Source organism: Pyricularia grisea (genome assembly GCF_004355905.1).
Source record: "Pyricularia grisea strain NI907 chromosome V map unlocalized Pyricularia_grisea_NI907_Scaffold_6, whole genome shotgun sequence".
In the NCBI taxonomy this organism is placed as follows: domain Eukaryota; kingdom Fungi; phylum Ascomycota; class Sordariomycetes; order Magnaporthales; family Pyriculariaceae; genus Pyricularia; species Pyricularia grisea.
In genome coordinates, this window is record NW_022156719.1 from 1191327 (window position 1) to 1216854 (window position 25528).

Here is a 25528-nt window from a genome sequence, read left to right on the forward strand (position 1 = left end):
TGCTCTCCACGCGCGCATTGAGAAGCTCAGCATACGCTCTCCAAATTCAGGGACGGGGTAACGCTGGTGGAGGGGTGGATCAGAGGACCTCGGCCACATCATACTTGGCCGAGCGATCACCTCGAGGAGCATTTCCAGTTCTGTTTGCATTCTTCTACGGATTGCCATATGATTATTTCTTGCATATAATTTTTTTCCCTTAGAAACGAAGAGATACAGACCAAACTAGTGTGGCCTTTTATCCAGGGTACTTTACACTGCAGCATCAGGTCGCATCGCATACTTGACCTGTGCGCGCGCTTGCATTGCGGTCAGACGAACGCTTCCGCGCAATCATCTGACGTAGGTTCCCTAGCCGGTTGCCGATACTTTGGCTTTTCAGCTTCCTGCATCGACGACAAGAGTATCCAGGGCTTTCTCCAACTCAAGGCGACATACTCTTGCTCATAATCAGGACGGCCACCAGCAAAGCCGAGCAAAACATCAGGGCCATGGCGGACCGGCCCGAGGACGCAGCGCCGATAAAGGAGGCCCCGGCCCCAGCCGCGGCGGTGCCTGCAAGTGAGCCCACAACGGCGGCTCCTGCGGCCCCCAAGGTCGCAGAGGTTGTCGAAGACGTCCCGGATCCTGACGAGGACGACCTTGACGATTTGGATGGCATGTAGCAGCGCAGTCTTTTTTTTTTTTTTTTTTTTTTTTTTTTTTTTTTTCGCATGGGTGGGGAATCTTTATAATGACATGTGACACTCCTTTTTTCCAGATATGCTGGATGAGTTCTCGGCAGTAAAACTCAACCCGCCAAAGACGCCCCATGTTTCGGCGCCTGGCCCGAGCGAAGCAAGCGCGGCGCCTCCGTTACCGACGAGCAAACCTCCAGGTGCAGATGCCGCCGACGAGTTTGACGAGGATGAATTCGCCAAGCAGCTTCAGGCTGGTATGGCGGAAATGCTGGGTGACATGGGGAGCTCTGTGAGTCAAAGGATTTGATTCCTTAGGAGTAGCAAGTCTGCTGACCAAACTCATCTAGCCGGAGATGCAAGCTCAGTTTGAAAGCATATTCAAGGAGCTAGGTGCTACCGCCGCCGCAGACGAGAGCTCCAAGCCGTCTGCAGGCGCACCCCCGCCCGCCAGCAGCTCTTCTTTCCAGGATAACATCCGCAGGACTATGGAGCGGATGCAGGCGTCAGGCGACTCCGCCACGGCCGCAGCAACCGCCGACTCGAACGCTGAGGATGACTTCATGGCCGAGCTGCTTAAGCAGATGCAGTCTGGTGGTGCCGGCGCCGGGCTGGGCGGCGAAGGTGGCGAGGAGGAGTTCTCCAAAATGCTGCTCGGTATGATGGAGCAGCTCACTAACAAGGAGATCCTCTACGAGCCCATGAAGGAGCTCAATGACAAGTTCCCCGAGTGGCTGGAGAAAAATAAAGACAAGACTTCAGCTGAAGACCTGAAGAGGTACGAGGAGCAGCAGCGGTTGGTTTCCGAGATGGTTGTCAAATTTGAGGAGCCGACATACTTGGACTCAAACGCTGCAGATCGGGAGTATATTGTGGATAGGATGCAAAAGGTGAGCTTGCAACAGGCCCAAATGTATTCCGAACATTGTGCTAACCCCTGACAGATGCAAGCTACAGGCTCCCCGCCTTCTGATTTGGTGGGTGATATGCCCTCTGCACAAGAGGCGCTTGGTGCACCAGACCCAGAGGCATGTACGCCACAATAGTAACTACCAATGCAAAAAAGAAAGAATCTATATGGACAGTCGACGGATCCGCCATTGCGTGACCGGGAAAAAACGACAAAATGATAACATGTTTCAACGCCAAAATCAAGTTCGCTCCAAAACGCCATAACCTAAACCCTTCACCCTAGAACGCCATCCAGTTATTTGTACATATGCCAAAATTGCATTTAGTTATGACATTTCGACGTCAGCAGACGAGGCTGGTGCTGTTTGTTGATTTTGGCTAGACAGAAAGTCCATGAATAAGGAATCATAATCCTCGTCGTCCGAAAGATGGGGTGAGTCTGGGCGTGTCGCCTCACTGGATGTGGCTTGGTGTTGTTCAACGTTTGATACTAATGCCTCAAACTCGTGCTCGTCCTCCTCCATCATGGAATCCATCATCAGGTCGTCGGGGATTTCTTCGTAGTTTTTCCGGCGTTCCTCCTCTAGTCGTTCGGCATCTTGGATATCCTCCTCAGTCAACAGATTATCCGGATCCAACAGCTTCGCCTGCTGCCTAGCCTGCGTCTCGTTGAACCACTCTGTGCTCAGCACCTAGCCACCAAGATAGCATGTTAGCAATTGAACCAGGTTTCCCTTCACTCCGCCCCCAATCTGACCAAATCTTACCTTGTGCTCGACACCTCTCCTCTCCCACCGGTGATCATCAGCCCTCTGCTGGACGCCCTTAAGGAACAAATTTCTCCTGCTCTGCTGCGTGGCCTCGCGGTTCCTGACGACGGGATTTGGACGCGCCGAACGCGTCGAGAACTTGAATTTCGACGCCGGCGGCTGCACAGGCGACGACTGGACCTGACGCGGCTGGCGGTTGTAGTCGCAGGGGCTCAGGGGCGCGGGCGGTGGCGACGATGCACGAATTGGAGATGATGACGACAGCGGCGACGGTCGTGTCGGTTGGTATGAAAAGTCGTTGAAGACTGGGTATGATGGCATGGCTGCGAACATGGTTGGAAGACGATCTTTGTTGGTCGGCTTATAGAGAGAAGGATGGTTGGTTGGATTGGGTGGGGGTGGTTTGTTTTTTGATTTTTTTGAGAGTGTTGATGTTAAGACATGCTGATGACGGGCTTGGAGATGGGGGATGCGTGTAGGCTGTATAAAGTGGTATTGTTCGGGAAAAGGTGATCTAGAAAAGGGTGGGGGAATTGGACGCGTTTGACATGGGGTCAGTGATTTGACGCGTTAAATTGGTGGACCGGGAAGGTGGCGAGAGCGTGTTCTCAACCCTAACCCTCGGCTCGGACTTTTCATTAGAGTAATGGCAAAATATGGTTGCGGCACGTACCTAGGTACCTTCCCTTCTTTCACTCCCGAGAAAGAAACGCTATGTTAGAATACTACGGTAAGAATTAATTGATTGAATTCTATTATACTACCTAGACCTGAAACCTTGGCAGTTAGTAAGCCAACCTTGATTTCACGACGAACATGAACCAAGTTTGCACTTTCTTGGTCTTCATATTGGTCTCCTTGCTCTCTACTACGTACAAACTTGATTCCCATGGCTTTACTCGTAGTGGGTAGGTTCGTTTCACCACTGCGAGCTGCAACTTAAACCACGCGTCGCGTCTGAGCGCCATACAGCGAAAGAGGTATTAGCAGAACAAAGACACGGGGACAAGGTATATGACAGTGCTTTTTTTTTGTCTTTTTTCTTTTGTTCAAGTTACCATTTATGCAACTGATCTAGGGAGAATGAAAGGCCATGTTTAATACCAACAGTTAATTTCAGACGCTCCATCTCTACTATGGTAATTCTAGCAGGTAATTAACTAACTACCCAACCCTCAAATGGGTCTGATGACAACCTGCGGAACCCCTTCCTCTGGATGGGTGACCCTCCGGCCCCGCGAATAACTCCCTATCCCGGGCTTAGAGTCGACATAAAGGGGCAACAAGGATCTATCGTGGTGGAAGTTGGTTGGGGGCAGGAGGGGCTCACCAAACAGACAAAAGCCGCCCGCGCAAATACGACGAATAACTTAACGCTGTGCCCACTTTATCCAAACTATCCAACTAGCTGGTAAGCAGTTGGTCAAGAAACCGTGTCCCGTAGGATGGTCATTTACCATGCAGGGCAACGAGGATGTCAATGATGCGTGCGGTACGGAAGGAAAGCCGAAAACAAATATGACCTAAAAACACAAACCCCTGATCCTTGCCTTTGTCGGACTCGAGTCAGATAACGCTTCTGGATCAGCAGGATTTTTGAAGCAGAACGATTTATACGTGGCAATCATCTGCTGATGGCTAATCTTACTGCAACGACACGACTGTATTGTACAATAGTACACTACTACTACACTACTACCCAAGAGGTTCCATGCGAACCTTGTCTGTTGGCAAGGTACTACCCATATGGAAACCCAATATTTCCACCTTGAACATCAGTCATTCACTGCTACCACGAGGCTCAAAATCAAGTATCCGCCTGATCACATGTACGTACACTACATGTAAGAAAAAGAAAAACAACCCAGACTATTTGAGATCTTCAAAAGAAATTACTTTATTAAATCTTTCGCATAAGTCTAATGCGACATTGATATCTAAACTGCGGACAAACACACGAATTGACTAGTCATCTTTTGTTTTTCATGTGGAGAAAGATAAACTTCTCAAAGGGAAACCAAAACCCCTTTCACAGCTTGATGCCGCCCGTGCGCTTGGCAAAGATGTTTTCCGGGTCAACCTGGGCGCGGACATCCGCGGCGAGCTGCCTCTTCTCGGGCCGCAGGCGACCCCAGTAGTCCTGGTCGTGGTAGGCGTCGTTCATGAAGAGCGGCCTGTAGGCGTCAGGCAGGGTGCCGTCTGCGACGTAGCCGTCGACCAGCGCCTTCATGCCGTCGACCAGCTTGGCCGTGGTGTCGGCCACGGCCTTGTCGCTGATGCTGAACCAGTACGAGTAGTTGAACTCAAAGATGAGGCGATCCGTCGAGTCGTCGAGGTCGATCAGATCACCGCCCTTGTCACGCGCGATCCGCGCCATGCTCTTGGGGATGGGCTGGAACGCCATCGACGACACGCTCCCAGGCGTGATGGCCCGCGGCTCCGACGTATTGAACCAGTAGTCGTAGTAGGAGCGCATGACGCGCGCGCCGTCCGCCGCGGACGGCAGAGGGCTCGTCTCAGTGGCGATGACATAGCGCGACCCGTGCAGGACTGCCCAGTTGTTGTACGATAGGAGGTCGGCGTACGACCGGGATTTGCAGTTGTTGATGGTGGGCTTGGCGGCAACGAACTTGTCAAAGACGCCTGCTGGGGGTGTCTCGCCGTCGTAGAAGAAGAAGAGCGTCCAGATCCTGACGGCGTCGAGGGCCGTGATCTCGGCCGTGGCAATGATGGCGGCCTTGGGGTGGTTATCGTAGTTTTCTGTGAAGTCGCGGACGGCAGCCAGGATCTCGTCCGTCTTGGACGCGCCAAACACCATGTTGCCGCCCCAGACCTGGCCGATCGGGTAGGCCCTAAGGACGAACTTTGTCACGATGCCAAAGTTGTTGCCGCCGCCGCGGAGCGCCATGAGGAGCTGCGGGTTGGCCGTCTCCGAGGCGGTGACGATGGTGCCGTTGGCCAGCACCACCTCGGCCTCGACGATCTGGTTGGCAGCCCAGCCGTACTGCGTGCTGAGGAAGCCGAGGCCGCCACCGAGGAGGTAGCCACCCACGCCCACGTTGCCGATGCGGCCGCCGACGACGGTGACGTTCTTGCCGTCGAGGGCCCCCATGACGTCGTCCCATCGGTTGCCCGGGCCGACGGTGACGGTGTTGTTCTCGGCGTTGTATACAACCTCTGGGTTCAGGGCTGTGGTCGAGATGAGAGGGCCATCCTGGACGCTTGCAAAGTAGTTGTTTGGGTTGTGGCCGCCCGACTTGACGGCAAAGGTCTCGTTGTTGGCCTGCAGGGTCTGCATGATAAACGAGACCTCCTGTGCGTTCTTGGGCTTCAGGATGCAGGTCGGTTTGAGATCGCCACAGGCCGTGGACCTGTTTGTGTATACCGCGTCAGTAAACAGGACACTAGGGGTTGGGAGATGGGTGTCAGGCTCACCAGTAGTGGTCCTGCTCCGTGTTGTAGCCACCGGCATTCTTCGACAAGGACTGAATGCTGGCCCGTTGAGAGTTGACAATGTCACATGTCTGTGAAGCAGCCTGGACGGCAGCCAGGAGGGCAAATGAGGCCCACGATGAGGCTACTAACTTAAATTGCATGGTTGAAGGGTGACGGCGACGAAAGAGAGACCAGAAGGATGAGCTGACTATGATGTCGAGGGCTGAGGCCAAGAGAGAAACTGAGGACAAAGCAGTGGGCGGACGTTGCCGCCCCTTTATCTTATTTTCTCTCTGATGCCATCTGCTCCATTGCAACCCTCCCCTGAGTGCCCGACTGCGCAATCATGGCATTCGCCTATCTGATGTAACATGAAAAATCTCCCCTATTGATCCTATAACCGCAAAGCCAAAGTCTATATGAATGCACATAGCCATCCATCGTCTCGGTTAGGTTAGCCCAAGCTTGTAAAGCGGGTCTAGAGCCGCAGACATATTCCTTGTACAGCCGACCCTACCTACTATAAGTAGCAGCATATGGAGCCTGCGGAGGGGCCTCTGCATGAATCGTCGCTCGTTGTAGTTGTGGTCGAACTGGAGGCCTGCCAAATTGGCTAGGACAAAGGTGTGGATATCCGGTAGTGGCCGACACCCTGTCAAAAGATCATAGCACACAATGCTATATGCAAGCACTGCCGGGTTGGGCCTGCAATTTTGCCAGTTCCAGCGAGCAGTGTTTATGGTTAGTGTTGATATAGGTGATATCCAAGCCGCGCACGACTTGCTCAACTGGGAAACAATCGTCCCAGATTTGGCTGGCTCGGAGATCAGGAATCGGGCCCGGCGTCCGAATAAAAGCAAGCTAACAAAACGTTGTGCTACACTGCTGGATTCATGTAACCGCTAGGCCCAAAAAAAAAAAAAAAAAAAAAAAAAAAAAAAAAAAAAAAAAAAAAAAAAAAAACTGCGCCACCAAGTTCGCATGTCGACTTGCTCTCCAACTTACACATGTTTGATGGGTAATTTCACACCAGCTGAAATAGGGCTGGAGGTGTAACACCTGGCTGCTAGGCGTAGGAACCGTCGGGTTTCAATCTATTATACAGCCACTGACGCCAGGGTGTTATAGCGCGCTGCGGCTGATGGCAGGGCGCCATATCCTATCATTAGGCCCTACGCAGGGAATGAGAGTGAAAGGACGGCGGGTAAGTTGGGATTTTAATGTGGCACAAGAGCTAGATCAACAGTCATGTCTCGTTTTCTCTTTCTCTTCCCAGTGACGTAGCATATACTCCCCTGGCCCTTCCTCGCTACCCACGTCTGCGCAAGACATGTCGGGTGGTGGGGGAAGATACCTACTGGATCCCCCAAAGGTATCCCACAGCCATGTGCGCCATTTTGCAGTGTCGAGCATTCGGGAACACTCGAGGCCAGGAACCAACAGGCCAGGGAACAAGTCATCTCCGAATTCATTGATATCAAAAGGAGGCCACCACCATGAACATTCGATGGGTGACACTGGAGTTTCGAAATCGACCGGGATGTGCACATTGGGGTGGCCGAGACGCAGGGCGGACAGGTGCCTGACTTTTGAGCGGGCAAAGTCTAGAATAACAACACGCGGCGGACCCGAGCCTGGATCCTGAGGTTGTGTGCCGGCAAGGTGCACGTCGCAGACCAGAATGTTACGTGGAGCCAGATCAAGGTGCTCAACTCCCCGTGAGCATATAAGTGTCTCGCAGTGCAAAATTCTAGCCGTGATATCCAAGCACTGTGCTGGGCTTAGGTGTTTCAACTCTGCTTTGTGAAGGCTAACGCCGTGGATGTGCTCGAGCAAGATCAGTGCGACGACCCTAATGGCGGGTCCCTTGTCGGTTTCGATGGGAAAAGTAGTCGTCCAAGAACCATAGTAGCGCGGAACGACTGATCCGCCAAGGGAAGGGTTGAGTTCTTGGTAGCAAGCTGCCTCATTAGAGTAATCTAGGTCCATGTTGATGCCCCAGCTGTGCGGGTCATCCGCCCGGTACCGTGTGCTGCCGTTTGCGTAGAGAGGGTCGAAGAATTTGGCAACGCAGGTCTCGTCGCTGCCCCGTCGACGGCAGACTACCAGCTGAGCAGCATACCCGATGCCGCCGCGGATCTTTTCGATGATCTGCAGCTCGTCCACATCCGAGAGCGACTTGCCCTCCCGCGCCTCTGGATCATCCACATCACTACCGGCAGTAGTAGCCACCAATTCCTGGCCGCCCTGCAGGAATATGCTTTTCGGTGGTTTCTGGCGGTTTCGCCTGTAGTATACTCCCCTCGGAGGAGGGGGTATATGTCGACGGATCTGCAGAATGGTTCCAGCCCGGTAAGGGTATTCTGGTTTGGGCAGTTTGCGTTGCTGTTGCAATGGGCCTTCCTCAAAGTCGGAGTCACTATATGAGTCCGACATGGCTAATTGCCAAGTACTAGGGGTCGCTAAAGTAGTAACATGGCTGCACGATATGGCGAGGAATATGTGACGCACACTAACGAACACGTGCAGGCAGAATTGATAGGGTAGGAAAGCCATATATTGGGTTAAATAACGCTATTTAGCCAAAAAAGCGCGGAGGCTTTTTTATCCTGCTTTTAACGCTAATTTAACGCTCGCTATTATGTAATAACTCGATTTATCGGATTATTTAATGCGATATACCCCCCAATTAACCTTTAATATTATATTAGGAATTAATTATAATATAACCCAAATATAATCCTTTTAGGCCGTATTTTAAATACGTATATTTATTTACAAAATAAAGGAAAAATAATATTAAATAACGGTAACGGTATAAAACGTACCGCAATCCGATTTTACTATTATATTAAATATAGGCGGTAAATTGCCAAATAATAGTTCCGGATCCGTAATATTATACCCCTTATTATATAAATAATTATAATAAAATCGAATATAATCGTTAAAAACGTTTTTAATTTATATAAACCGTTCGCGTTTCTAATTTATAATTTTAATTTTAAATTTTATTTTATATTATAATAATTAAATTGTAAATAACCTTTTTACGTTTACTGGTTTGCGCGCGTATTAACGATACCGCTATTATAACCTTATAATAGCAATAATAACAATAAAAATAAATTATAGTTTTTTTTTTTTTTTTTTTACCCGCGCGTTGCATTACGCCATACGTAATGCGTTACGCGGTACGTTTATTAAACGTTTATTAATTTATTAAACCTAATATCGTTTTTTACGCCAATTAACGAAAGCCGAAAAGTTCGCGCCTTTCGGCGCCTTATTTTGTAAATTTTCATTTTCCCTATACTTTTAACTAATTAAACGTTTTTAATATAATATATAAAAAAAAAATGCTATAAAACGCGCCGTTTTGGCGATAACGTTAACCGTTTTACAAACCGAAATCCGTTTAATATAATCCCTTTTAATTTTTATTTTATAAAATATTTTTAACATTTATAAATAAATTAATATTACCGCCGTTATTAAAATTACCGCCAAAACCGCCGCCGCCGATAATATTACCGCCGCTAAAACCGCCGCCGCCGAAACCGCCGCCGCCGCGTTTACCGCCGCCGCCGTCGACGCAATTTTCGCCGCCGTTACCGTACCGGCCTTTATTTTTATTTTTATTTTTACCTCTATTTTTACCGCCGAAAACGTTCGGGTTTAACCCAACGAAAAATTTTCGGGCGTAAATATTTTCGTTTTTAATATTTTTTTTTACGCGTTTTTACTATTAATAAAATATATAAAATACCGGAAAAAAAAAATAAAATAAAAAAAAAAGTAAAAATAAAAAAAAAAATAAAAAACCGATAATTTGTCGGTAGGTAAAAAACCCCCTAAACGTTCCGTAAATATTTTTATTTTATTTTTTTCGCCGGTTTAAATTTTTTTTTATATTAATTTTATATATTTAATCGCGTTATATTTACCCCCGTTATATACGTTTTAACGATTTTATAAATTGTTAAATATTATATTTTAAATACGCGAAAACGTATTTATCCGAAATTACGACCGGTTTATACGTTAATTAACCGAATATACGTTCCCGCGTTTGTAAAACGCGTTTTCCGCGTTATTAAAATTACCGGAACGGGTATATTTGTTTTTTTTTTCCAATTAAAAAACCTTTTAAATACGCCGCGTATAAATTAGGCCAAACGTTTTTTATTTCGCCGCGCGCCCCCGTTAAAAAGGTCCAATTTTTTCGGAACGTAATTACGTATTATTTCCGGAATTGGACCGAATTTTAAACGAAAAAATTGGCAATTTTTTAAACGAAAAAAACGCCTACGTTAACGCCCAATATAAAGGCGTTTGGCGTATTTATTATACCGTAAAACGTATAAACGGTATTATTTAATAATATTTAGGCTATTTTTAAAGTAATTTTCGTAAATAACGTACCGGCGGTAATAATAACGATTATAAACGGTTAACCTATTACGGGTATTTATTTTATAACGTTTTTTAACGGCGTTAACGCCGGCTAATAAATTTTTTATTAAATAAACGGATTTTAGTCCAAATTACTATTTTTATATTATTTTTTATATTATTTTTACGCCGGTTTTTTTTTTTTTTTTTTTTTTTTTTTTTTTTTTTATACGTTATATTATTACCGTATTTTTTATTATATTTATAAAATTTCTAATACTTTATATTATACGTTGTAAAGGTTAAATAAAATTTTAAAATATTCGAATTTAATTATAAAAAATGGTTTGGTAAATCCGTTTACCGGTATTAAATTTATTTCCAAATACGTTATTTAAAAACTACCACGTACGTACTTTTATTTAAACCATATATTTTAAATATTTATATAACGTAAATTGGTATTAATTCGTAAGTTTTTATCGATTATTAAGCGTATAATTTATTTATTATCGTAATATAAATTCCAAAATTAAACCAAATTTAACTATATATCGCGGAAAATCCTATTTAGGGCCATAATTTTTTTACCCATTTTAAATAGCGCGTATAATTTAATTTTTATTATTAAATTCGTTACCGTAATTTATTTAACCGCCCTCCAATTAATCGCACCCCCGAATAAAAATATTATATATCCTTTAAACGATTTTCTAATTTCCAAATTATTATTAAAAAATACGTTATTTGCGATTAATAGGTATTAAATTAAAAAATTAACCCCGTATTTTATACCCAAAAATTTAAATCCGTATAAATATTATAATACCCGTTTAGTTAAACGTTTATATAATAGGTTTAAATTGGTAAAAAACCGGGAAAAAATAAACGCCGTATACGTAACGTCCGGTTTAAATATAATAACGGTATATAAAATAAACCCTACCATCTTTTGGTAAATCTTTATTTTTTTTGGAATCGTTTTATATTTATATATTGGAATAAAACCTTTTAAAAGCGGTATTGGAAAATAACCTTTATTTTTTATAAACCCAAAACGTATGGCAATTCTTTTAATATAAAAATCGTATAATAATATAACCGTACGTTATTTTTTATTTCGCAATACGCGTATATTAAAGAATTAAAAAAACGGTTTCTAACGTAATTCGTATTTGGCCTTAAACCCTATAATTACGGTTTAACCCTTTCGCGTATATTTTTTAAAATATAAAACGATTATATCGTTTACAAAAAAAATTATTATAACTTTATTTTATTTTAATATATATATATATATAAGGCTCGTCCCTAACGGAAATAAACCCCAAATATTTAAACGTTTATAATAATTTTTCGTACCAAAATTTAAATAATTTTTTTATTCCGTAAAACGTTTTTCGTAGTTTAAATACCTTATTTTTATTTCCAAAACCTTCGGAAACGGTATAATAAATTGGTTTATTAATATTAAATATTACGTTAAAAAACGCGTTATTTATATTTATTTATATTATTTTAAAATCGAAATACGCTATTAACGCAAATATTAATTTAAAATTACGCGCCGCAAATATTGCTACGTAAATATTTTTAAACGTATTAAACGTTTATTAATCGTTTTTAACAATTAATCGAGCTTTATACCGTTCGAAATATCCGTGTTTATTAAATTTATACGTAAATACCTATATTAAAAGGATTGGCCTTATTTTACATTCCGATTTTAATATTATTTCCCAGGTTTATTTATTTTCCAACGTAACCTATTTTAAACGCGCGGTTTATATAAATTACGCGTAGTTTGGATATTAAATTAGTTTTTTCCACGTTTTAAAAATTGGTATTAAATCGTTTCGGTATAATTTTATTTTTAAATTAGGTTTTTTTTATTATATAACCGTTATAACGATTTCGTATAAAATTTTATAATTATAATTACCGCCCTCCAACGCGTTTTATTAATTAAATAAAAACGTTATAAAAAACGCTAACCATATTTTAAAATTTGGAACAATTATCCGATTTGGGTTATATATTTATTTAATTTATACGTTTATATTTCCGTTTATTTATATCCTTTTTACGGAAAATATAATATTCGCAAAATTCGTATTTTTATCGTTCCCCGTACGCCTTTTACATTATACGTTTTTTTTACCCCGTTATTTACGTAATTTTATATCCGTTTTTAAAATTTTTATTATAAATTTAAAATTATATAAAAATCGTTTAAATTCGTTTAAACGTTTTTTACTAACGTTTTAAAATTTTAACGTTAGGGTTAATTACCTCGTTTAAACGTTTTTGGGATTTTACCATTCGGGGGTATTTTTACCCCCCATTTTAAATTTATCCGGTATTAAATAATTTTACGCCGTTCCTTTTAAAATAAAATCCGGCCTTTAAACCGGAATATTTTTTTCGGATATTGTGAAGGGGTAGGCCAACGGCCCTGCAACTGTTGGGTTCCCAAATGGAGTTATTATTAAAGCTGAAGGGTAAAGGTGTAAGACCGTTGTTTGTTCGTGCTGGGAGGGTGTTTATATAAGGGAGGGTCACGTGTGTCCCCGTCGTTCTAACACGTCATGTGATACGTGCATTCAGCACGAATCCGTTACATAGCCTCCTTGGGCGCCCTCTTTAAACGGGGCGGGTCGGCCCGGGCCCAGGGTGTCGCGCTCCGTGGTCCGTGTTGCCTCCTTTCTTACCTCGATGCTATGTCAGCCGGCTTCGCCCAATCATCTGGGCTATCATTCCTATGGTGCTGGTTGGGACCGTGGTCCGTGCTCCCCACCCGCTCCCTCCTCGCGTGCCTTCCTCTTTTATAAACCCCTCCTGTCCCCTTTTCACTCCGTTCTCACTTTGTCCTCACTTCGTCCTCACCTTGCCTTCAGTCCGCGGTCATGCCTGGGCGCGCCCTGGGTTGGCCCGGGGCGCGGACTCCCCTTTGTCGCCCCGCTTACGGTTTGGTAGTGAGCAGGTTTCTTTATCTGCCCGCCCGCTGTTTGTTTTTCCTCGCACCCTTTGTTTGTTGTTGCAACTGCGAGCAAATTTTTCACCCTACTTATTTTCTCCGCGCTCTCGTTTCTTTCTCGGTCAACTTCTCCTCCACCACCTCTCTCTTTTTTCTGAATCACGACCTTTCATCTTCGCGCAACCTCGCCGCCACGCTTCGTTTCTCGCAACTCATTCTCTGGCTCGTCGTCAGCTCTCTCCTCGGCCTTGATCTCATTCCTGCCCATCTTCTGTACGTTTTTCGCCTGTATCCGTTGTTGTGCCGCCGTCTGTTTTTATCGCGTTATGTTTGCTGCCAGGTCGAGTGGTACGATGACCGGTGCTTTTGGAGGAGGGGGCAAGCCCCCTTAACGTCCCTTCGGTCTGTCGGGTGGCCATAACGACCCCAATACTCCCGCAGTAAGTTCGCACCGGTATTCCCCCTCCGCCTGCCTTTCCCCGCTGACATATCGTGCAGAAACCCCGCCGCGCCATAGGCGCAGTCGTCGTTAAGGGTAATTCCAACGACGAATCGCTTGCTGCGCCTAAGCAGCAACTTCCGCCCTATCTCCCATACATCAACGCGGCGAAAATTACTGGTATCCTCGATTACGCCCCCCGCCCTGACGGCACGGCTTGTAACAAGTGCCGCAAAGGCAAAAAATCGGCCTGCGACCATGGAAAGTCCCTGCACGCCAAGAACCCGCTCCTCCGCCGCAGACTTCGTGAGCTGCAAAAAACTATGCATCGCAATCAGCACATCGCCGCCGCTACTGTGCCCTGCGAGAAAGAGGGAGGCCGCATTGTGAAGTCGGGCCGTCGCGTCCGCATGACGGACGAGTTTCACGTCGCTCGCGCGGCGTATCTAAAGGAGTACCATCGCTTGCGCGATGCCGAGAACGTAACCGCTTCGGGCGGTGACCGTGGTGGTGGCAGCATGGCTGTCATTTATGGCAATGGTGGTGGTAGCAAGGCCACGCAGCAGCTTGCCCGTAGGTTCGCCCAGGGCATAAACTACCTCGAAATAAATCCCGCCCTCCTCTAACTTTTGTTCCGCCGCGCTAACGTGTCGGCGCCCAGGAACGCAACCAACAACGCCACCTCGAGGCCCTTGAAACACACGCGCGTCACGCGCGTGAAGCTGTCGCCGTCCAGCGCGAGACCAACGCAGCCATCCTCGCCCTCGCCGCTGCTCAGCAGCAGAGTCAAACGCCGGCTCCCATCCGGCAGTTGCGGCCCGCCTCGCGCTCGTCAATCCGTTCCCGCGATCTCCTCCAGCGTTACCGTCATGTTAGAACCTCCGAGTCCGCTAGGGGCGATCTCGGCCGCACCCCCTCCCGCCGCCCCAATGCCGGCGCGTCCGGCGACCCTCGTCGTCGCGGTCCCTATGACCGATTCAGCGCCCTCCGCAACCGTCCTGCCGCGGTCCCCTCCTACTCCTGGCAGACTCCCGCCCCGGAGGCGGGTCCTTCTCAAGGCGATCCTTTGGATGACCCTGAGTTCGACTCGCCCCCGGGCCATTACTTAAGCAACCGGGAACTGGACCGAAAGATGGACGAGTACGGCCGTCGTTAATGTATGCCCGTGGTGGGGCTTTTATGGTGGCTTAATTGCCGGGCGGGTGGGTGGGCTTTTTTCCGTCCCGTGGGTGGGTGGGTGGGTGGGACTTATCTTTTTATTGCGCCTCGTACGCCTTTATGTCGTCGCCAGTTTTTAGTGGGGGACTCTCCCCGGCCTTCGGGCCAATATAACATGTGTTCGCCCCGCCAGGGGCTTAAAGTTTTTCTTATCCTTCCTGATGCCTATGCTGCGAGGCGCGCAATCCGCGTGGCCCTAATATTATAGGTGTGCCTTTGGGCCCTCTGGCCCCTTATGGTGGTTTGTCGGAATCGTCCACCCCCCGGACCGTTGTTTATGTGTATATCGCCCCATTGTGCCTCGAATCGGTCAATGGCCTGTACGCCTTCGAAGTATTTTAGGGGTTCCCATGTGGGATTATTGTAGCCTACCCATTTAACCAATACCATACGGCCGTGGCCCCTCCCCCTGCGGTTTTTTGCGGACAGAATCTCCTCCACTTCCCATTCGTTTTCCTTATTCTCCCCTTCCTCGTCCGCCGTTATTACCGGCCCCGGCCTAATATCGGTACGTAATTAAAAAGGGAGCGGGTCGGTAACTGCGTACTCGACCAGCTCCACGTGGAAGGTCGGGTAAATGCCCCCCGGTACGTTTAACGTAATTATTAGTGGCGTAGGTACCGCGGTCACTATATATTTCCCATAAACGTAATCGAATTTGCGGTACGGGCGGTTGTTACGTATATTACGGAAGTTAAAGTATACCTCGTCGCCTACTTTAAATACTTCTACTGGGCGCCGAAACGAATTCGCCCCAACCTCTTATCGTTATTGCATGTATGCTATGGCAGCCTGGGCGATGTCCGTGCCCTGGCGTAGGTGCTCGATAAAATGGGTCGCGCGCCCCCTTGGGCTCGTAGAAGGAGCGGGCGACGGGGGTTACCGGAGCGGGGTAGCCTCAATGTCGAACCCCAGTAGCAGTTTATTCGGGCTGGTACCCGTGACTGAGGAGTTCCTGTTATTAAGGGCCAATTGGGCTGCGTCCAAGTGCTCGGGCCAGTCCCTTTGGTCGAACGCCACGTAGGCTCGTAGGTAATGTTACACCTCCTGGTTCGCTCGTTCTATACCGCCATCGGTCTCGGGGTAGTATACTGTAAAAAACAATTATTGGATCCCTATTTATCTACATAACTCCGTCCAAAATCCGCCCACCCAATTTGACCCCCTGTCTGAAATAATCTGGTCGGGAAAGCCCCGGAATCGCCACCATGCCGTTTTAAACCTAATTGCGCAATCCTCTGCCCTCATCGAATACATTGCCTCTAACTGTACGTACTTGGACAATCTGTCGGTTATAACCATCAAATACCGGGGGGCGGCCTCGTCGTATCCGGGTAAATCCGTCATAAAGTCTATGGAAATTTATTTCCAATACCTGTCCGGCGCTGGTAAGGGTTGTAATAACCCTTATCGAAGGCGTCGGAAAGGTTTCGACTTTCGGCATATATCACAATTGCGGACGAATCGCCTTACGTGTTTTGCCATCCCGTCCCAATGGTAATCCCTTGCCAAAACGGCGAAAATATTATCCCGGCCTGTATGGCCCACAATGGGGGACTCATGGGTCCTTTGGAAAACAGCGGTGGTTAAAAGTTCCCAATTTGGTAACCATAAACGTCCCCGGTATAAAAATATGCCCAACGCGCTGACCGCGCAATCCGCAATCTGCGCCCTCGTCTCGGCTTCTGGGGGGAAACGTCGCGCGTCGCTACTAACCGCCTCTAAGCGTACGTGGTATATATAGTCCTCCCGCAGCGCTTCTTGCCAAAGGGCGGCCAGGTGCGGCTGTGGGAACGGGGTGGTGGGTAATATGTTGGTTTGGATCCGGGGGCTGGTCTGGTTCGGTGCCAATATCGTCACCGGGTGGGAAGGGCGTAGTACGGTGGTCAGCCTTGGCTCGTAACACTCGTCCTGCTCTCTCCTGGTAAGCGCGTCGGGGACTATCGCTAATCGCCCAAAACGGAAACGGAGGTGGTAATGGAACTTGGCGAATGTCTCTACCCACCGTATTTACCTCTCGGATACCTTTTTTGGTTTGGAGAAATATTCCAATACCTTATAGTCCGTTAAAATTAGAAACGGTTGGCGGACATTTCGCAATTCTGCGTCCCAGGCTTTCAGGCATATTACTACCGCCAAAAATTCCTTATCGTAGATCGTATAATTCCTTTGTACTGGGAATAGCTTCGCCGAATGGAAGGCCATTGGTTTCCATAACCCGTCCGCCCCTTTTTGGGACAGGCAACCGCCCAAAACCGAACCGGAACAATCCGTTTCGATTTTAATTTTTGCCACGTCGTCCCATTGGGCGAAAACTGGGGTTTGGAAAAAGGCCTTTTTTAATTTCTCGAATACGTTATTAATTTTTAAAATCCAACGGAAAAATATCCCCTTCCTTATTAACGATAATAATGGCTCGGTCAAGGCGGAATAATCCTAAATAAAGTTTCGGTAAAAATTGGCGAACCCTAAAAACCCTCGCAGGCCTTTTAACCGGGTGGGTACCTCCCACTCCCGTATCGCTCGGATTTTCTCCGGGTCCGTTTAGGTCCCTTCTCCTGCTTTAATAATAAATCCCAGGTATTTCACCTCCTTCACCGCAAATACGCTTTTTTCTAAGTCCAAATTTAATCCGGCGTCGTTCAACTTTTGGAAGGTTAAGCGGACCTTCCGCCAATAGTCGTTTTTGGAACTTAACGAATAAATTAATATATTATCCAAGTACGCCGACGTAAAATCGCCCAAAATAGTTCCCAATACCCCGTTAACGTAGCGTTAAAAGGTTGCGGGTGCCCCGGCTAGGCCAAAAGGGCACACCAGCCACTCGAAAAGCCCGAACCGTATCCGGAACGCCGTCAGGTGTTCGTCGCCTTCTGCCATCCTTATTTTGTGAAAAGCGGCGCGCACGTCCACCTTTATAAACCATCTAACTCCTGCTAGGGAGCGGATTATTTCTTTAATCAATAGTAACGGGTAGCGGTCCTGCATCGTAATGCTATTAAATGCCCGGTAATCGACGCAGAAGCGCCACCCTCCCGACGCCTTGCGGACCATTAACACTGGTACCGCCGCTAAAGAGGAACTTGCTCGGATCCAGCCTTTATCCATCATATCCACCAGCTGTTTCCGTAATTCCAATAATTGGTTTTTGGACATATAATATAACCGTCCCCAGGGCAACGCCGGGGTACGCCTTTAATCGTCCTTTCGTAATTGGATATAATGGTTAAATTACCCCCTATATGGGGGGAATCCGGACGCCTTAATTTGGTCGAACAGATCCTCGAAACCGGCCAACTCCCTAGGTAATTCGGTCGGTCCGGAATCACCCGTGGTAATGGCACTTATTTTCAAGACCTGGGCCATTTCGCGTAAAAAGGTCGCTGCAAATTCCATTTATCCGGGGGTATTCCGTTTTGCCCTCCTGCAGGCCGCCAAAAACACGTTGCCGATAACCACGGTAGGTTTATTTTAAATCCGTCGCGCCGATGATTCGCGGACCAACATTCCCCTTACTACCCCGATACGGAACCTGCTATGGTCGGCCTCGAAAGAAATCCCTCTATATATTATCCAGGGGAGGCCCAATATTACGTCCCGGGATAGACCCGGGATGATGTAAAATAACATCGGCGTTACCCACCCATCCACGTCCATTTCGCATCTCGCAATTTCCCGTATCATTGGGAACGCGCGACCCAATGCGGTGCCCAACTGACGCGGGGTGGGCAACGGAAACCTGTCGACCCGCAACCGAGCCGCGCATCTTTCGCTCATCGCCGCGTAACATTCGCAACCTAAATCCATTTATATATTAACGAATTGTAAATTATTTAAAAAAACGGGGATAAGAAAGGGTAAACCATCCATAATCTGGTAAATCTCTTCCTCGCCGCCGTCGGTTACTATCCCTACCGCCTTTGCGGCTTCCATCTTCTTTATATTACCCGGTTTAAACCCCTGACTAAATTTCGTATTAGGGGTTATTCGTTTCCCTATTAAAGGTTTTTAGGTAATATCGCGGCAACCGTCGTACTCGGGCGTAGTGCCGTTGCGAGCCTGCAATCTGCCACCTGGTGAGTGGCGTCCCCGCAACGGAGGCACGCCCCTGATTCGCGCCGCCGCTGGTATTCCTCCTGTAAAATCCAGGGGGCGCGCTGTCTTACTTCGCCCCCCGTCGTCGCTGGAGCCGGAAAGCGTCCGTACCGGCGCTTGCCTTTGGGCAAATTATACCTGCCTATCCCCAAAGCGTTAACGCCCGTTATTGGGGTGTCCCCGTCGTCTGCAGGCCTCGGGGTCGTGGTTGCTTGGGTGCGGTGTTGGCCATACCGTTTTTCCAAATCGAGGGCCTCCAAATCCTGGGCCACTTGGCGATAAATTGCCACCGCGTCGAGGTACGAGCCATTTGCGGTACCCCGTCCCACGCATACTTCCTTAATTCGGGCCGAAACCCTAAAACGCAGGAAATTTGTCCGCACTTCGTCCGACCAGGAAAGCCCGCCCGCCGTTACTAAAATCCTTTCGAAAATCGTAATAAATTGGGCGAAAAATTGGCCTGGTTTTATTTTTAGCGATTCGAATTCGGCGAAGGCCTGGGTACGTTTATAGGGGTTATCGTATATACGTTCCAAATATTCCAGGAAATTAACGTAACTGTAAACCCCATTTTTACCGCCGACCTCGTAATAGGAACGGACGATTTTCTGGACGGTAAGTTCCAAGCTTGCCCAAAAATACTCGTACTGGTTTCGGTGGTTGCCGATAAAATCCGCGTCCCGCCGTAACTTATATTCCATGGCGCAACGCCAGGCCGTGAATGACGCTGGTGAGCCGTCGTACGATGGGGGGTCCCGAAGGGGTTTCCGTCGAGGCGGTAACGCGGCTTGGAGGGCCTCGGCCGCGGCTGACGCCATTGGGACGCCTGATTAAAGGAATTGGATTTTTTCTTGTAATTCGTTAATTATCCGCCACATTTCTTGGAGGGCGATCCCCGTTATTGGGGCGGTGCCCTCAACTGTTAGTGGTAAACTCATAAGTGATCGAAAAAGGGAAACGAACTTTAATAAATGTGAAGGGGTAGGCCAACGGCCCTGCAACTGTTGGGTTCCCAAATGGAGTTATTATTAAAGCTGAAGGGTAAAGGTGTAAGACCGTTGTTTGTTCGTGCTGGGAGGGTGTTTATATAAGGGAGGGTCACGTGTGTCCCCGTCGTTCTAACACGTCATGTGATACGTGCATTCAGCACGAATCCGTTACAATATATATATTATATATATAACGGCGATATGGTTGAAAAATTATATATTTATTTATTTACGAAGATTTAATTAAATAAAATGGTAAGAATATAATAAATATATTATTATAAGGCCTTAATTTGAGGTTTTTTATCCGGTTAAAAAATTTATTATTATATATTATATATAAAATAAAATAATAATAAATAATATTATTATTATTTTTAACATTTTAATTAAAAGTTTATATATAAATAATAATATAAATAAGTTTTTTTATTTTTATAAAATAATATTAATAATTTTATTAATATTTACGTATAAAAAGCTTTTATAAATAATTATTTGTTATTTTTTATATATATAAATATATAAAAATATTTAATAATTAATATATTTACTATTATACTATTTTATAAAATAATATTAATATTAAAGTTTAATATATATTAATATTATTTTATAAAATAGTATAATAGTAAATATATTAATTATTAAATAAAAGTTAAAATATAATATTTATTTTATTTTACATTTTATTATATAAATTTATTAACATAATATTTTTTCAGGATTTAATTTTACGTAAACGTTTATATATACCGATTATTTAATTGTTAAAATTTAATTTTAATATCGGTAAAATTAGTAAAAATATAAACCCGTTTCCATTACAAATTTATTAAAAATATTTTATATTTTATATTACGTAATATATAAACCAAATTTTATATATATACAATATATACGTATATATTACCCCCCACGTATAAAAACTTTTACATTATACTTAAAAATAAAATATAATTAAAAAAATTAAAACATTCCAAAATTTATTAAAAACCCAACCTCCACACGCGAATTAAAAACACGTATATTCCAATTTAACCAATTTAATTATTAAAATATAAAATAAACTATTATTAATTATTCTGTTAATTATTATATCCAACGTATAAACCGAATATATTTACAATTTGTATTTAATTAATTATAACGGAGTATCGGTCGCCGAATTGGTAAAATTACCTTTATTTAAACCAAAAACTGGCAAATTATCCTTAAACCTAAACCAGAGTAATTTTTGGTTGGATCCACAGATATAAAACAAAACCACGAATCGAGCCACGTTTAATTAGTGCAGCTCGCGGTTCAGGGATGAGCCCTGAGATTAATTTATTTATGGATTTTGGACAGGGGTGGGGCGGGGCGCGAAATGGTGGGTATTTATTGGCTGGGAATGTAGGTCGAACGGCTCCCGTCGCTCTTTCGCAGTCAAGACTGCCCTCACTGGTTTAACTAGGGGAGAGAGGACGGGATCCTGTATATTCCAGTGGTTATGGTCGTATGTGTCTAAAGCTTCTCTGCAATCTTACTATATTCTACGACGCCACCTTGGTCCATACAAAAAGGGTGTCGATGGTTCAGACCCCGTTGGTGCATAGAAGTTGGTCCAGCTGTCCTGCCAAGCAACATATGTGGACATCTTGCCACACAGCTAAGGGATGGAAGCCAAACTGCGTGGGAAGAGTGCTTCTATTTTTGTGAATCTTAGACAGCCGAGCCGCTAGCATTTTAATTGTACACTCTAATAAAAGAACTCGACGACACAAGTGTCGAAGCTACTGCCCAACATTCACCATAACTTCTTGAGTGACCCGTGAGCTGAATATACCGGTGTCGCCGATGGAGAAACCCAGCATCCCACCGATTAAGGAATGAACCTTATATCGGTTTAGGATTTACCCGCTAGAAGCACTATATAAATTAAAGCTGGAAAAAGTCAAAAATGGTCAGTATTCCTGGCAGGCTTTGCGAAAAGAAAGTTTATCAAAAGAGAGATTGCTCTGTCTACCAAGGTAGGTGCAAATGATGTAAAAGGATTTGTTTACTTTTTCCCTAGTCGCAAAACTTAAAAGGCTTCTTCTCCCTTCGCACTTGATCCCATCAATATATTTTTACATTGTAATCTGCAAGTCATACAACCGGAAAAGCTTTTACAACTTTATTCACGGTGTACCCGCCCACAGAGTAACGAGTCATCTTCACCAAGGTGTGTGACAGGGCTACTGGCGCTGATGAGTACTCGGGGCTAAACAGATGGACCATGCATAAATACATACACAAAGTTTTAATGCTCCGTTTTAATGCCAACTAAAGCTACCATGGTAATCGGCTTTATATAATAACACTCTCCATTCCAGTTATGTACGACTTTAATTCTGTTCACTCGCATAATGGCTACAACTGCACTCAGCGCCCGAAACTTCCTGGATAAAAATATCGGATTAACGTCCAGTTTATAGCAACAACGGGCATCTCCGAATTTATGTGCACCCATTAGATGCAGGCAGACACAGATCGCGAGTCCATGACAGCACGAGATTCCTGAGATTCTCCAAGGCATAGTGCCTTATATATGATTCAGAAAGCCCCTACCAACTCGTTGTTCAACTTACAACTACAAATCCATTCACCTTGAACATCCAGTTGTACATCGCATTACGACTAGCTTTATGAAGTGCCCTTGAATAACCTTACCCGTTCAGCTCGGTTGCGATTTTTTTATTTATTTATTACTTGTTCACACCTCTCAATATTTTCCAATTATGCAGTTTGGAAACGCGCTCATCACTTTGGTTGCGCTTTACGCCAACATGGCCGATGCTGGAGTCACAGCTTCACAAGCAAAGACAGCCAAACCCCAAGAAATGTGCGTCCTCAGCCTTACGCTCGACGGCAAAACCCTCAGAAGCGAGTTTGTAGAACCAGGCCAGGTGTACCCGGCCGTATTTCAACTCCATGGCCGTGCCATTTGGATCAAGCTTGAAGACGATTGCACCTTAACGAGATTGGGACCCTTCTCAGAGTTTCATGAGCCCCCGCCTTACAAGTTGACAAGCGTGAAGGCTTCGTCCTTGCCGCCAGGCTTCCAGCCTTTCCAATTGAAGATGACTCTTGAAGAGCTTGAAATCTTGGAGGCCCAGGCGCTAAGTAGTATGGGTAAAAGGGGGGTTGGCCAAGAATCAGTACAAGATAAACAAGGTATGTTCTCCAGGTAATGGTGGAAATATCCTCAGTTTAAAAAACAATGGTACAAAGCTATAAGCCTGTTGGATGTTTTTGAGAGTGGTACTTACTTTAGTGGGTACTTGAGGCCAAAAAGTAACCAAAAGGTGTGGTTCGTTTGTATTCTGGAGGATCACACCTAGAAATATAGTAGCAGAGAAGGCGCTTTTTTTACTCGCCTACTCGCAGCCAAGTCTTTTAAGTTTTTTTTTTGTTCCATTATTTGACATAGGATAAAGACTGACATAACCGCAGGCAAGGCACATATGTACAGCGTGGGCGACGAATCCTTCCAAGCTAGATAGCCCTGGTTAGTCCAATACATGACTCATTTGTGCAATAATCTGAGTCTATTATAAGTATGCCCATGTGATAATTAAAGCTTTATTATCTTAAGCACGACTTTGGAGCCAATACTATTTATACTTGAAAGGTTTTTCTTCTACAATATCAGCAGACACTGTAATAAAAGCCTTAACCTGGAAATCAGGGTCTGTAGGTGCAGGAGAAGGTTGATAATTTCTTCTATGCTGTTAATACCATCTCACTCTTATCTGACATGGTTTTTTTCAATTCGCATATTTCCCATTCTTATTATCGGTCCGTGTGTCACCGCACTGCAACTCGATTTTTTTATGTCCGCTGAGGAACATTATCCTAGAAACTCCATTGACAAATTGCATTTTTGCAGCTATGCACTTTAAGCAAGTCTGCCACTTAACCATACTGGTCGCGCTGCAAGCCCACACAGTCGCCGGCGCCGACGTCGAACCACCCGGGGCCAGCGTCAAGCCAACAGAAGCCGCACGCCGCCGAGTCTTCAAGATCGATGGAGAGGAATTCACCCCGCTCGAAACTGACTGCCTTATTCGCATTTTCAAAAATAAAAAGACGGTTCATGCCTTGTTTGTACCGCCTGGAACGGAATTAGATTGGCGTCTGGATCATAACCATTATGCTGTTGGTATCAAGCATAATTGTGACATTATAATAGGCTGGAAACCCTCGTCCTGGAGAATCGAGGGCGACAAGGTCTCGAGTTTGGCAGATGGTTTTAGCGTTGTCACGACTAAATCAACAGACTAACACATGTTTAACCTGTACCTTTTATTTCTCTGCTCTCTCGCTTGCAACCTTTTTTTTTGTTCTTTGCAACATCAGCTGTCAGTACGGTCAGCCAGGATAATAAACAAGACAACTAGGATGCAAATGGATCCCCTAGTACTTCAATGCAATTCCAGCTAGGTAAAATGGTAGGTGGTCTATAGCGAAAAGAAAACATATTTACCTCTCCTCCGCGACCGTTACAGGTATTTGCTGTCCGCGGTTAACCATTCGCCACTAGTTTCCCCTTCTTTATTATCCTGACCGACTGTATGTCGGAGCAACAGAAGCAATCGCGCCGAACAGGAAGAGTTTTTTTCCTTTTATTCTCTGCATAAAAGGAGAAAAAAAAAAGCAAAAGAGAAAAAATAATAATGCCCGATTCATGGCAAGTACGGTCATGTCCGTATTTCCATTCTCCCGCAAAAGGGCAGACAGATCCGGATCTTGGATCCATGTCACACGGAGTGTAGTAGTAGTAGTAGTAGTAGTATTAGTTAACGCCGGGCTCGGCCCGGCTTGTTAGCCGGCCGTTAGCAACCTCCCGAGGGGTATCTCGGCGCGCGTTCTATCTTCTTTATTTACACAGGGGGAAAACAAGCAGGGCAGAGGCGGATCGTGCCTGACCGGGTTCGGGCCCGGTCCTGCTTAGGGGGTTAGTTCACTGACGCGACCCCGTGCCTAAGGTGTACGGAGGGTTCGTCTGACGGCTTGTGCCGTGAGGTGTGGGTAAAAAGGCAATAAATCTATTCCTCGTCAAAGTTCGAGTCGCTTACGATCGGTGTCCCTAGGCGTAAAGTGCGTTCGTGGCGCGCGGGGCGCTGGCGGGCCGCTCTGGGGCGGGCGCTAAAATAGTTGGTGGCTATCGAAAACGCTTCAAAGCTTTTCGGTTGCCCGAGGCTTGTTTGGAAGAATTTGCGGCGTTGGGCGCGGTCTGGCGGCCCGACCGGCCGGTCGTTGTTAGGCCACGGCCAGTTTTTCTACACCGCCCGCGAAAAGCGGTAATGCACCGGGTGTTTAGGGGAGGTCCGTTTCCAGCACCAGGCACACGAGGTATTTGCATCCTAGTGGTTAAAACGGTTATAGTAGGCTTTAAAATTGCCGTGGCCGGTTTTTATGGCCAAATAATGGCCCAATAGGGGTTTTGGTAAACGCAATTCTTCGGGCTCCTTTTTTGGTGTGTATTGGAATTTCCATTCCCTATATACGGGGGACCGTTTACAAAGTTCTTTACGCCACCAGTCCTTTTCTATATTCGAAAAAATGGCTTTAAAAACCGTGCCGGTACCGTTATA

General features: G+C 45.7%; 4 protein-coding genes across 4 annotated transcripts; 2 read left to right on the plus strand and 2 right to left on the minus strand.

The window, feature by feature from the left end:
* Window positions 1–491: 491 nt before the first annotated feature.
* On the plus strand, window positions 492–1723 carry PgNI_08303 (uncharacterized protein; the record flags this gene model as incomplete). The annotated part of the gene is made up of 4 exons (XM_031128302.1): window positions 492–561; window positions 761–969; window positions 1028–1567; window positions 1622–1723. 4 exons carry the CDS (start codon window positions 492–494, stop codon window positions 1721–1723), a joined length of 921 nt encoding a protein of 306 aa, XP_030978917.1.
* On the minus strand, window positions 1557–2958 carry PgNI_08304 (uncharacterized protein). Its single transcript, XM_031128303.1, has 2 exons — window positions 2357–2958; window positions 1557–2281 (listed from the first exon to the last, which is right to left on the minus strand). The coding sequence occupies exons 1-2, from the start codon at window positions 2690–2692 to the stop codon at window positions 1916–1918; spliced, it is 702 nt and encodes a 233-aa protein (XP_030978910.1). The 5' UTR covers window positions 2693–2958; the 3' UTR covers window positions 1557–1915.
* Window positions 2959–4388: 1430 nt separating this feature from the next.
* PgNI_08305 (uncharacterized protein) lies at window positions 4389–7249 on the minus strand (the record flags this gene model as incomplete). Its single annotated transcript, XM_031128304.1, has 4 exons — window positions 6800–7249; window positions 6312–6446; window positions 5795–6017; window positions 4389–5730 (listed from the first exon to the last, which is right to left on the minus strand). Exons 1-4 carry the CDS (start codon window positions 6801–6803, stop codon window positions 4389–4391), a joined length of 1704 nt encoding a protein of 567 aa, XP_030978911.1. The 5' UTR covers window positions 6804–7249.
* Window positions 7250–22669: 15420 nt separating this feature from the next.
* PgNI_08306 (uncharacterized protein) lies at window positions 22670–24215 on the plus strand (the record flags this gene model as incomplete). The annotated part of the gene is made up of 2 exons (XM_031128305.1): window positions 22670–23057; window positions 23821–24215. The coding sequence occupies 2 exons, from the start codon at window positions 22670–22672 to the stop codon at window positions 24213–24215; spliced, it is 783 nt and encodes a 260-aa protein (XP_030978912.1).
* Between the last annotated feature and the right edge of the window lie 1313 nt (window positions 24216–25528).

Bases quoted from the DNA above. Each gene is read 5' to 3' on its own strand.
- PgNI_08304 (XM_031128303.1), bottom strand. From the start codon at position 2,692: ATGTTCGCAGCCATGCCATCATACCCAGTCTTCAACGACTTTTCATAC. The intron at 2,282-2,356 runs GTAAGATTTGGT...CTTGGTGGCTAG, and splicing joins GGAGAGGTGTCGAGCACAAG to GTGCTGAGCACAGAGTGGTT.